Consider the following 13938-nt stretch of genomic DNA (forward strand, 5'->3'; position numbering starts at 1 on the left):
ATGCAACAAGTAATTGGGAATGTTGAAGGGTGATCTGTCCTCAGTGTCCTTCAGGATAGGCCCCCTGTGGGACCACTAGAGGCATCTGGTCATGTATTCTCAGGCAGTCAGCAGAGTCCCCTGCAGCCTAACTATTGCTATTGCCAGCCTTCCATATTGATCTAGTCCAAAGTATTCATGATGGCATTTTGTCCGCGCAGACTGAGGATCCATGAGCGTTCAAAATTCTAATCAGTTTAACTGCATTCTTTATTCTCGGTGCTACCTGGCATTTTATCATTATTTGTCCTATTACTCCACACGCATTAGGGAATCAATAGGAACAGCACCTGCGGCCAAGTTGCCTTGCTGAACTAATTGAAGAAAGGGTGTTACAGATACAAAATCTCCAGGTGGTTCCCAATGCAATCAGAGAGAAGCACACAACCATTTAGCCACAGCTGTGATATTCGATGAAGGTGGCAAATATGAAATATGGAGCCTGCATCATGTGTGTGTGTATGTGTGTGTGCATGTATCTGTGCGTGCGTGCGCTTGCATATGTTTCTAGGTGCAGGTGTGTGGACTGGTCCTCTAGGGCAGGTGTGTGGACTGGTCCACCAGGGCAGAGTACGGGATGAGACTAACAATGAGACTCGTGGTCGGTACACTCATCATACTCATCTCCGGGGGCCTATAGAGAAAAATAGAGAAAAACATTTAAGAGCTGTTGCTCAGGAATCTTTGGTAACGCCAAACGTCATTGTCTCTTATAATCATTAGAACATCAGATGTGAATTCATGATTCCAGGAATATCTTAGAAGTAACTTAAACTAATTTGAAAAACACATCTGATACTAATTTAATTAAAGCATTATTGGCTGAGCCTAATTTCAATCCAGTCCAATATGGCCCTTACTTAGCTCTATTTTATTCAATTTCCACGCAGCTAGCGCGCTTATTCAATTAGCCTCCAAATTAAGTTACTGTGGGGACGCTAGATCCATCTGCCTCCCTGATTCAGTTGGGTGCTTTTTAGTGTCCCCCGGCCATCACATCTTTAAATGAACAGCCCTCCTTTGAGCCTGGATAATGCTACACCTCACCTTCCATTATCTTCTCTCTTCTTATCTTCTAGCACACGTCGGCCTCATCCCCCCGTCTCTTTTCTCGCTCAACTGATGCTGGATGTTTTTTATTTTATTTTTTTTATCTTTGAATGATTGATTCATGAGTTTCCAGCAGAGAGAGAGAGAGAGCCTTAATCTCAGGGATCTGTAGGAATGTAAGGTTTGAAGGCGCCTCGACTCAACTCAGTGCTGCCCAGATTGCCTCCTATGCATTCTACATGTGTATCTGGCTGTTTCAACATATATCAAAGCCAATCTCCCACTCCAAGACCAGACTTGTATCCATGTGCTTATCTCATTGCTTTTCTATCAGAGATTCTTATTGAATATTCACAAGTAGATGGAGCACCTTATAGATGTAGCATCTTGTCAGTCACACACGATGATAATATGATTGATCTGGAGCTGTCCATTTTAAGAAAGGGTGCAACATTAGAGGAAACTAGGTATAGATCATATTAGAGGCCTTGCTTGGCATTCACAGTTTGTGTCTGTCAACAGTCTTTGTGTGTGTGTGTGTGTGTGTGTGTGTGTGTGTGCGTGCGTGTGTGCGTGTATGCTTCACACTTGACACTTTTAGCACTCACAAAGACCACTAAGGAAAGAGAAACGTATAATAAACTTGTAATCAATTTTTTAACAAAATGAATGGCTGAATTTTATCCCAGTATAGTAGATGAAAAGAGAGTACAGAGTACTACTCTGCGCCTGGTCTGTAAGTCTTAACCCCGTGTTAACCCTGCCACCTGCCAAATCCAACGTATATGCTGTTTATGAGAATCACAGTGGGTGTAATTTCCAGCGTTCTCTCCGCTGTTGTAAGACCAAATCAAAGTGTATTTGTCACATGCGCCGAATACAACACAACGCAATTTGTAAAATGGGTGACTGCAATGTTGCATCTGAATCTGAAATCTCAGGGTTTTTATTTTGTTCATATTGTTTTAATTTGTTTAATTATTATTAAGCCCTTAACCAACAATGCAGTTCAAGAGTTAATAAAATATTTACTAAGTAAACTAAAGTAAAAAAATATATAGAAAACTAACACAACACATTTGCATAACAATAATGAGGCTTTATACAGGAGGTACCTGTACCGAGTCAATGTGTGGGGGTACAGGTTAGTCGAGGTAATTTCTGACTGCATCCCAATAATCTCTCCTTTCTCCCAAAGAGTGCACTTGTTTACTTCCCTTCATGGATTTAAAAGGAAATAACGGGTACTATAGCCCATGCCTACACCAATCCAATGTTTTTAAATGTGTCGGGATTAGTGAACGTGTGCACACTTCAGGAGAAAGCAGGTATTATTTGGATGTGCCCCGTGGATTTGTGTCCCTCTCTACTCTCCAACAGATATTGGACACGACACACTGAACCAATGGAGTCCCTCCACACTGTCAAAGCTTTAAAGGGGCAGTGCAGTGAGTTATTTTCATGAAATAAACACACACAGTGATTTATTAGACATACAGTGATGATTTAAAAATACAATTACAAAGGCTGCATGGGCTTTAAATGATCTGTCAGCATGGTTGATTCCATGGCCGTTTTCTTCCCCCCCATTTGATTTGAGTTAATGAGACAAGCAGAGTCTATCTCTAGCCCATCCCTAGAAACATGGAATTTATTTTCCAGAAGGATGTAGAATGTTTACCTTTTAATAACTGGATTTGATCCAAGATTTCTTTTGGAAATTGATCCCCCGCCTTAATTGTGTTTTTATAATCCATTCTGTCTTTGTCTTTTGGCACCCAGGTGAATTTATGCTTAAAACTTCTTCTCAAGCACTTAGCTTGGGCCCGCTGGTTTAAATGATGCATGGGGGAAAAAGGCTCCCACTAAATGAAAAGCTGTCAAGTCTTTTCAACTGTGTGTGCTGTGACAAATTCACTCTGATCACAGTAGTCTCTCCTCAAAGGCACTCAACAGTTTTACACCTGCATGTTTTAGCATAACATTTTTCACATCAGATAAAATCTAATTTTATTTAACAGTGAAACGCTTACTTATGAGTCATTTTGCAACAATGCAGAGGTAAAGATAAAGATACAAATAAAAAATAGAAATAGTGACAAGGAATAAATACACAGTGAATAATGAATAACAATACCGTGTAAAAATAACATGGCTATATAAAGGGAGTTGAGGTGCAGTGGTACGAGGTAATTGAGGTAGATATGAACATATAGGTAGGGGTAAAGTGACTAAGTAACAGGATAGATAATGAGCAGTAGCAGCATATGTGGTGAGTGTGAAAGTGTGTGTGTGTGTGTGTGTGAGATTGTGTGTTTGTGTATGTGGTGTCAGTACACACGTGTGTGCATGTTTTGTATATGTTGTGTTGGTGCGTCAGTTTAAGCATGTGTGAGTGTGTGGGTAGATTCCAGTGTGTGTGCATAGAGTCAGTACAAGAGAGTTAGTGCAAAAAAGGGTCAATGCAGGTAGTCCAGGTTGTCCATTTGATATTTAGCAGTCTTGTGTAACAGTCTTACGGCTTGGGGGTAGAAGCTGTTCAGGGTCCTGTTGGTTCCAGACTTGGTGCACTGGTACCGCTTGCTGTGCGGTAGCAGAGAGAACAGTCTATACCTAGGGTGGCAAGAGTATTTGACAGTTGTTTGTGCTAAGTTTGGCAAAGGAAACAGAGTGAGGTGAGGAAAGGAGGGAGGGATAAAGGAAGTGTGATGCATACTAATACCAAGGACATGAGAAAATAATTGGCTCGAACATTCAGACTGCTTTGTAGTGTCCTTCGATTTACTGTTTACTGGAAGGCTTAAAACTACCACTGGCTTGAAGATGCACACTTTTATTAGCTCATTTTTGACCAATATTGGGAAGCTGCCACCAATATTTCTCCACAATTTTCTCAACATAGCCAAGTATTTCCACTCAACGCTTGACACTTTTTTCCTAAAGTGGATCGGTATGCGCCACAACTGTCATTGAACCTTTGCTCTAGGAGGGTGAGGTGACGTGGCACTGTTAAAAGCAGTGAACACAGGTCGATTTGTCAGAGCGAGCAGGAAGTTCTGTGTTGAACTTTGCATGTCTTGCACTTAGCTTACCCCAGCAGGGGCTGGTCTCACTCCAATACAGCCAATACTGAGCCTTTAGTATCTCCACTGTGAGTTAGGCCCCGAGGCAACAGAGGTGTACGCACCTCTTACTTGACAGAACCCGCCTTTTGCCATGTCAGTGCTCAGCGGAGGCCTTATGTGATTTGACATCCCACTGCCTCAAGTGGAAACGGTAGTCATGGAAGGGATTGGGAGTTAGGAGTGTGTGTGCGTGTGTGCGTGTGTGTGTGTTAGGTGTTTCACTCTTATATTCCCATGTGGTGTCTCCCAGTTGGGCTGGCCTGAGTGTTGCCTAGAGTTGGAGCCAAGACTGTGATTATCAGGTCATCAGGCATAAGCCTCGACACGACCACCTCTTCAACAGGCTTTCCCAGAGCGCGTGGTTTGGCCTGTTAAATCCATTGAGGTGGTGTTCTAGAACATGCTTGGAGCCTGTTCTGTGTGTTGCTAAGGAATTCACAGGTCGGGATCTGTGTTGACTCAAACAGTTGACATATAGAAACTCACACACATTTCTCCCTTCATAAAAAGAAACTCAACAGCATTATGCTTGCATGTCTTGATACTATGATGGTTTATTCAAATATAGGGGCCCCTTGCTAAGATACAGGAAGAGACACTCCTATCTAGTTTTCTGAGCACGGATGTCACGCTAGGGAAAACCATGGGAATTGGCCTATTCCTCTCACACCTCTGCTTTAAGCTTTAACGATGGCGGCCCCAGTTTGGGGTTGATGGGCCATGATATCATCCTGTCCAGTCCACATCCCTGCACGAACTGTACTTACAGTATACTACCCTGGCTCCTGCTCTGTGCACTGTGTACACTCCACACACACTCACAAACCCAGGCACACACACAAGCACATGCACACTTCCCCGCAGGCTAGAAATTGGGTCAGGTTATATGAGCAGTGTAGATTAAATGAGTCTTCAACACACACAATTAAATCAGCACAGCTTGAGGGGGAGCTAGCTGCTGTCTGCTGCTATAGATGTATGGTATGGAGCAGCAGAGGGGATAACTGTGTTCCTCTACAGCAGTCAGCCCTCAGACAACACCACCACTTCAAATATGGACATGGGGATTACACGTCGACTTTCATCTTAATGAGCAGACGAGGGAGTTTCTCTCTCTTCCCTTACTTTTTTTTCTCTTTCTCCCTCTCTCTCTCGCTCTCTCTTTGTCTGTGAGAAACACATGCATATGTCGCCTCTTAGCACCATGACACGAATTCTAGCACCCCCAGGTGTTGCAGGAGCAGTGCTAATTAATTCTCCAAAATACATTTTGTGAATACCCAAATGTTTTCCGCAGTTGGGGGAAACGGGTGGAAATGGAGAACAGGGGTTGGGGGAAGGGAGAAGGGGGGGTGGGGCTCTTGTGTCATCTTCTACTCCCTCGAGGAGAAGGAGACAGAGAAAGAAAGGAATGCTGGTATTGTTTTTTGTGTGTGTCTTTCTCCACCACAACCATGCAGAGGTTGCTGCAAAGACTTCAAAAGCCTCTGGTGTGCCAGGGTTAAGTGTGTTGGGGGAAGGTTGGGGGGTTGCCTGGCTCTAACAAGCTTATCTCACCCTTTAATTCAGTTTGGGCCATCAAAGTGTTGGGAGCTGGCTGCGCCAGGGGCGGTCGTATTTTTTGACCGCTACCTGTGACAGCAATTACAGGTTCCCCTTCAAGCGTGCCTTTGTTTTGGTGGCAGACTCGACTGGTTGGCCAGAATGAGATTACCTCTGCGCTGTGCTCTGCTTGGAGGGTAATCAAGCCTCACAATGTGACGTGTCACTCCTTTTCTCAATGAGAAAGCTGTTTGCAATTATTGTAATTATAAAAGAGAGGTTACCATAAACATATTTATATGCACCATAGGAACATACTGTACTCCCCCCCTCAGAAACAGACATGAACACTTCGTTAAACAAAGAGGTGAAGGGTCTTTCAATTCTGGTTTTGAAGGAGGTAGCTCATGAATAGTGTATTCATAGCAAACGATTTAAGCTCATGTGTATAATTTCCTACATGATATCAAGGTAAAGTGCCCTTGTACCAAGACTTAAATTAGGACCATAACTGTGCAACTGACATACCACCTCAGAGAGCGAACCCATTTTATGTTGTTTTCAGAACCCCAAGAGATGGTTGCTTACTCCATATCACGTAACTCTGTTTTATAAGAGCACAGAAAGATTGACAGCAAGCCAAGGCTTTTCTTCCTTAAAAGTCAGGGAGCAGGCCTGAGCCTGCCTGCCTGCTCCTCCAACAGGGTGTCTGTAGTGAAAACTTCTATGAATCCCTGGGGAATCACCCCGAAGTCTGTCAGGAGCTGGGAGGTTTGAACAGGACTGAAGGCATGCTCTGAAGCAATATCTCGGCTTCATGACAGGTGTTGTGGAGATGTGAGCTCATGTGCAACACGCGCCATAGTGAGGCATGTTTGTGTGTGTAATGCATTGTGATATGTTGTATTGGGCGGCAGGTAGCCTAGCAGTTAAGAGAGAGTTGGTCCAGTACTCGAAATGGTATTGGTTTGAATCCCAGAGTCGACTAGGTGAAGAACGGACCCTAAATGCTCCAGTAAGTCACTCTGGATAAAAGAAACGTCTGCTAAATGACTAAAATGTTCATGTAAAATTGTGTTGCAATGCATAATAATATAATGTCTTTAATGATGTACAGTAACGTAGAGTCATGCGAGGGTCTTGAAAACATGAGAGAGAAGCCACGCTATCACATACTCACTCTGACCAGACTAATCAGGATAATATATGGGCTCCTGCTGCATGTTGTAAATTCAGTTTAGGAAATCCAGCTCTCTCAATTGTACTTCCCCTCTCTCCTTTTTGACCGCCATTCTCTCTATGCCAATATGTTTTATTAGTTTCCATGCAATGGCAAAACTCAGCCTGTCCTCTCTCTAGCATGTGCAGGGGACTGTTGTTGTGCATGGATCTGATAAGACAGTTACGGTCGTGATGTTATAGACATTAGGTCTTGATACTTTGCCACCACAGTTTGGCCATGCAACTGCAGAGAGTTTGATGATAGTGGTCAGCAAATGTTTTTCATTTTTCAAATCCAGACTTTTACATTTTAATAATTTAGCAGACACTCTTATCCAACACAACTAGGGTTAAGTGCCTTGCTAAAGTGCATATTTAGAGAGATTTAAAGGATCTTATCGTTGACAGAATGCAAAATGTATGACCCGAACATTACCTGTTTTTCTCCCTGGTTCCTCTGTGGGATGCAACCTGGTATGATTAGGGACTCAACATGCACACATTTGTTTGTTTATTTCCTCAAATGCAACGCTATGCTGACTGAGGTTAAATTATGAAAGATAAAGCGAAAACACCTATAATTCCATAATTCTGCTCAGATACTACAGATAACTTTTCCCTCAATGCACAGTTCTATACTCCAGGGATACCCATCTTACATTCAGTGTGCCTTGCTCTCAGGTTCTTCCACTTTAGATTCAAACAATGTATTGTTTTTGGCATTGTGAATTCACATACATTAGTCATTGAGCATAATCAACGCATAATAAATATAGAGATGCTAACCCAGACAAACCATTGACTTAATTGGTGGTAATTGCATGAAATCCTGCATGGGCTTGGTAATAGTAAAATAGATAGTTATGGTACATTCTGTACATTGTTGTTATTGTGTGTTAAAGTCCAGGCTTAACACAACAGCCAGAAACATGGACTGTTTTGTTAGCTCTAAATAATGAGGAATAATTTAACCTTAAAAGTAAATGATGTAACAGCTACACTGTTTACTACCAAGCCCTTTGATGTAGGCTACAAATGAGAGTGTGTTAAAACATTTACCCATATGGTGCTGCCCGGCTTTTAGAAGCTGCTATGGCCGGCGATTTCTGCTCTGCTGAGGAGAGGCCTTGTTGTTCAATATGCTGTGAATAATTGAAGGTTACTTCCTGCAACCAAATGTACAATGTCTTTATAAATCGTCTCTGGAGATAAGAAGAGAAAAGATGCTGACGGACTGGAAGGAGAAAATTGAGCATCACTGACACTTTCATTTAGCTGAGTCAGAGAGGTGACTAAGTAAAGTGTATTTCTCTCTCCCCTCCACCCCACCCACCCCATTCTTTATGTCTCTCTCAGGTTGACATGCTCCTGCCTACTAAAATCACCGGCATCATCACCCAGGGGGCCAAGGACTTTGGCCATGTCCAGTTCGTCGGCTCCTACAAGGTGGCCTACAGCAACGACGGAGAGAGGTGGCTCCTATATCAAGATGAAAAACAGAAGAAGGACAAGGTGAGCCATCCACACTTCATGAAGATAACCAAACTGCTCCATTAAAAAATACATGGAACACAAACACTGCATGCCCTGAGTACTGGAAGGAACAGTGTCTGCCAGAACTCAAGCAGAAGTATTATTAGTTGTAAAAGCCAAACAATATTTCAACATTCAGCAGTAATAGCCCAAATGCATCAGAATAAAAATGTCCATTATGAAAACAAGAATAGCACCCCATTGAATGAAATAGTAAATTAATGGGAGAAGCAGAATGAATGGAGAAATATGTTGTGCAGCCTATAGTTGTCCAGATCCGTCCTGGTCTCATCTCTGTGTTAGCATTGCATCTTCTTATCTCGGGCTCCAGCACAGCTTGCTGGGGCCTCTCTGCCGCTGTCTCGTCTCCTGGATCAGATAAGGGCATGTTGTCTAGCAGTCCTGGTCGGTACACTGCCCGAAAATGTGTTTGCGGTCCTTCAATAGAGTACACGTGTTCGTTCCAATTGCCCACGCCAGCCAGCGGAAGGGCTGTCTCCCTGCTATCAGGAGAGCAGCAACACTACTCGGGCTGTTGTTTTAGAGGAGGTCTGTTTACTTTGCTACTCTCGCTGTGTTGTTTAAAGATAAGGACTTCGTGGTGCTGCTGCTTACGGACTTACGATGGTCAGAGTAGGGCTAACCTGGGAGGAAACACACCTAAACACACACACAGAGATCTCTTGATTTATTCAATCCTGTAAAACACACTGGCAGCTTCCAGTCTCTGTTTAACAGAATATAGTGAACTACATTTTCCCAGAAGCATAAATTCACCAAATGAGCATAACGACAAGTGATCAAATTAGCTGTTTTATACAGTCAAATGTTGTTTCCTGAAGCAGGCTTTCATAACGGGAGCATGGCGAAGATAAGGGTTCGAAAACAGATATATAATGGTAACTTGTTATGGCACATATCACCCTCCAATGGGCACACATCAATTTACTGTATGCCCTCATGTGCCAATAAATGGTCAGTTTAGCGGCCCATGCCTGAAAACACTTCTCCATCCGCTGATTGAATGCCTCGCTTGAGGAGTTTATAATTTCAACACCCAGGATGATCTTTGGATGCAGGCCACCGCGTTTTCAACCAATCTCAATTTTGAACACTGGAAGACTTTCAAACGTTTGTCAAACCTGGCAGGACCGAGAGAGAAGAGGTAAAGGAGACAATGGCAGGATCCAAGCAATCTTTTGTTTTGAAATCTATAGTTCCTCATTTGTGACCATAAGCATAGACTAAGAATACAGCGACACTATATAATGGCACGTTCATATGCTACATATGGAATAAGTATTAATGAACTATGCAATCCACAACAAAACATCCTATCAAAACATCCTAATTAGTGACCTTAATTCGAAAACCCGCAGACACTCAGCGCTCCGTGGAATGAGTGACACGTGTTTTGGAGCATATTTGGGAACAAGGCCTGGATGGCTGTTAATCAGTGTGTCCCAGGACAGAGCTGTGATGAGCTTTCCAGCTATATTACTTTTCAAGGTGTTTCCGCCTCTCAGGCATTTAATGCTAGAGGACGCATTAGGCTGCCGGACTGCAGAGGCGTTTCCTGTAGCGCCACAGGCTTGGAGAGGTTGGTCGGGCTAAGAGCCCTGCGTGTGTGTCTGTGGATTCATGCATGACTGTTTGAGAGAGAATCTGAGTGTGTGTTTGTACGTGCACATTCATGCATGTGTGCGTGCAATACGGAGAGTGTGTGAACGTTTGTGTGTGTGTGTCTCCGTCTGGGTGGGGGTCTGGTTGGGCACAGTGGCTGAGCCTTGTAAATATTCTCTTCAAGTCTCTCCCCTCCTGAGCCTCAGTGTGGCTGAGACCGAGAGGAGAGGCCTCGGCCAGCATACAGATACCCTTGGACACAGACACTACCAGGGACATGTCCACAGACACTACCAGGGACATGGCCGCAGACACTACCGGGGACATGTCCACAGACACTACCAGGGACATGGCCGCAGACACTACCGGGGACATGGACACAGACACTACCAGGGACATGGCCACAGACACTACCGGGGACACAGCCACTACCGGGGACATGGCCACAGACACTACCGGGGACACAGCCACTACCGGGGACATGGCCACAGACACTACCGGGGACACAGCCACTACCGGGGACATGGCCACAGACACTACTGGCTGTCACTCACTTAGATGTTGCATGTATTTATAAACCATACATTCCGTCACTATCTATCTGTCTATCTATCAAATAAATGCAAATTCACACAGGAACACACACCTCCATTTATACACTGACACATGGAAACAGTGACACACTCACACATTGATTTAACACAAGCAGACTTGACAACATGAAATTCCTCACACTTGCACTCAAAAAGATTTACACATTCAGTGATAGCACCATCTTCGCAGCAGCCCACCGATCTCACTGCGGATTCCTATTTGCCAATATTTGCAGAGTGCGTTGATGGGGGAAATCAAGCACAGAAGTAATTGATTCATCAGTAATGGTGTTCCACTTAGGTGCCAAAGGGTTAATTAGCCAGTGGACCTGCCAATTCCCCTCAGGTCAGAGGGTAACAGCATGTTAGATGGCGTAAATACAATCATAGTTTAAGATTAACCACTAATAGCTCTCGTTTCCTCCCCCTTTGGCAGTGCTCTGTAGACCACCACATCTGAAACATGTGGTGAAGGGTCAAGATTAGCTGTGATTCGGTCTATATTTCCTCGCCGCTTGAAGAAGTGGTTGGCTTGCGGATGTGAATTTGATTGAGCGGAACCAATGAAGGCAAGGCTGAGCTGAGATTGCCTAGTGTCACCCGAGCTAGCCACAAGCTACATAAGAGCTGGAGTTTGCTAGGCCTAGGAGACCTGCACTCTTCGCCTCTGCAGCAGTTTTGAATAATGAAGTATGGTCAGTGGTCAACCCCCTGAGTCCCCCCAGGCTCGTCCAGTAATGTACGCCCTTGACTGGCTCAGCCAGTAAAATCAATGCTGGGGAAAAGGCCGGCTCCTGGGTCAAACTAAAGGTGTGCCGCAGAACGGAAGGAGATGGACTATTTGGTACACATCCATTGGCTTTTAGAGCGAAAGCAGTAAGCAGTCATTGCAGAGTGAGAGAAAAAAAAATCCCACTGTGTAGCATAGATGTCCACCATAGACTGTCAGTGAGGACATGTGAGGACACATGAATGGATGTCTTTGTTTGAGGAGGTTTGGAACATGGTGTGTCTTCTCCGAGAGGCTGCAGAAGTCTAGAGATTCAGGACGTGCTCAGTATGAACCAAGTCAAATAACTAGACCCAAACATCTGGCCTTTTCTTCCAACTCCCCTCATCTTGGCAGGGAGATACATTGCTTTACTTTCAATGTTTGCCTTTTTAAAGAGATGTTTTTGAAAAAATATACAAATAATTAACTTTGTTTATTGTATTATACCAAGAGACTTGTGCGTTATAAAGATTGGACCCAGTCAGTGAACTTCTATATTTTCCAGACCTGGGTTCAAATTCTATTTACTGTATTTCAATTACTTCCAAGTGTATTTTATTTGGTCTAGTATTTGGATATTTTTTTATTTTAAAATACAAGTAGTTGAATATTGGAATGTATTTGGAAATACACCTGGAAAGTGTTGGCATGTATTTGAAAATACTCAAGTATATTTTTTAATTAAATATTTAAATATTCCCATGCATTTCAACAAAGGTCTGTTTGGTATTTGAAATAATTCAGTTTGAAAAAAATTATATGAAGTACATGTTTTAAATATACTGCTCAAAAAAATAAAGGGAACACTTAAACAACACAATGTAACTCCAAGTCAATCACACTTCTGTGAAATCAAACTGTCCACTTAGGAAGCAACACTGATTGACAATACATTTCACATGCTGTTGTGCAAATGGAATAGACAACAGGTTGTAATTATAGGCAATTAGCAAGACACCCCAAATAAAGGAGTGGTTGTGCAGGTGGAGACCACAGACCACTTCTCAGTTCCTATGCTTCCTGGCTGATGTTTTGGTCACTTTTGAATGCTGGCGGTGCTTTCACTTTAGTGGTAGCATGAGACGGAGTCTACAACCCACACAAGTGGCTCAGGTAGTGCAGCTCATCCAGGATGGCACATCAATGCGAGCTGTGGCAAGAAGGTTTGCTGTGTCTGTCAGCGTAGTGTCCAGAGCATGGAGGCGCTACCAGGAGACAGGCCAGTACATCAGGAGACGTGGAGGAGGCCGTAGGAGGGCAACAACCCAGCAGCAGGACCGCTACCTCCGCCTTTGTGCAAGGAGGAGCACTGCCAGAGCCCTGCAAAATGACCTCCAGCAGGCCACAAATGTGCATGTGTCTGCTCAAACGGTCAGAAACAGACTCCATGAGGGTGGTATGAGGGCCCGACGTCCCCAGGTGGGGGTTGTGCTTACAGCCCAACACGGTGCAGGACGTTTGGCATTTGCCAGACAACACCAAGATTGGCAAATTCGCCACTGGCGCCCTGTGCTCTTCACAGATGAAAACAGGTTCACACTGAGCACGTGACAGACGTGACAGAGTCTGGAGATGCCGTGGAGAACGTTCTGCTGCCTGCAACATCATCCAGCATGACCGGTTTGGCGGTGGGTCAGTCATGGTGTGGGGTGGCATTTCTTTGGGGGGCCGCACAGCCCTCCATGTGCTCGCCAGAGGTAGCCTGACTGCCATTAGGTACCGAGATGAGATCCTCAGACCCCTTGTGAGACCATATGCTGGTGCGGTTGGCCCTGGGTTCCTCCTAATGCAAGACAATGCTAGACCTCATGTGGCTGGAGTGTGTCAGCAGTTCCTGCAAGAGGAAGGCATTGATGCTATGGACTGGCCCGCCCGTTCCCCAGACCTGAATCCAATTAAGCACATCTGGGACATCATGTCTTGCTCCATACACCAACGCCACGTTGCACCACAGACTGTCCAGGAGTTGGCGGATGCTTTAGTCCAGGTCTGGGAGGAGATCCCTCAGGAGACCATCTGCCACCTCATCAGGAGCATGCCCAGGCGATGTAGGGAGGTCATACAGGCACATGGAGGCCACACACACTACTGAGCCTCATTTTGACTTGTTTTAAGAACATTACATCAAAGTTGGATCAGCCTGTAGTGTGGTTTTCCACTTTAATTTTGAGTGTGACTCCAAATCCAGACCTCCATGGGTTGATAAATTGGATTTCCATTGATTATTTTTGTGTGATTTTGTTGTCAGCACATTAAACTATGTAAAGAAAAAAGTATTTAATAAGATTATTTCTTTCATTCAGATCTAGGATGTGTTGTTTAAGTGTTCCCTTGAGCAGTGTAGTTGGCTATTTATCGGAAATTATTAGGAAAAACTTTCAAATACCTACAATAGAAGTAGTTGATTCGGGTCATATTATTAGAAAGTATGAAAATACAC

The 13938-nt window shown here is 44.0% G+C and overlaps 1 protein-coding gene across 2 annotated transcripts in view; it reads left to right on the forward strand.

Annotated features, from left to right (window-relative positions):
* Positions 1 to 13938, forward strand: part of LOC115164906 (EGF-like repeat and discoidin I-like domain-containing protein 3) — a 224387-nt gene that overhangs the window by 197079 nt on the left and 13370 nt on the right. For both annotated transcript variants that reach the window (XM_029717822.1, XM_029717823.1), the window contains one exon: positions 8334 to 8489. In XM_029717822.1, coding sequence (XP_029573682.1) covers positions 8334 to 8489 — 156 coding nt within the window. The remainder of the gene's footprint in view (positions 1 to 8333; positions 8490 to 13938) is intronic.

Source organism: Salmo trutta, chromosome 27, assembly GCF_901001165.1.
Source record: "Salmo trutta chromosome 27, fSalTru1.1, whole genome shotgun sequence".
Taxonomy (NCBI): Eukaryota; Metazoa; Chordata; class Actinopteri; order Salmoniformes; family Salmonidae; genus Salmo; species Salmo trutta.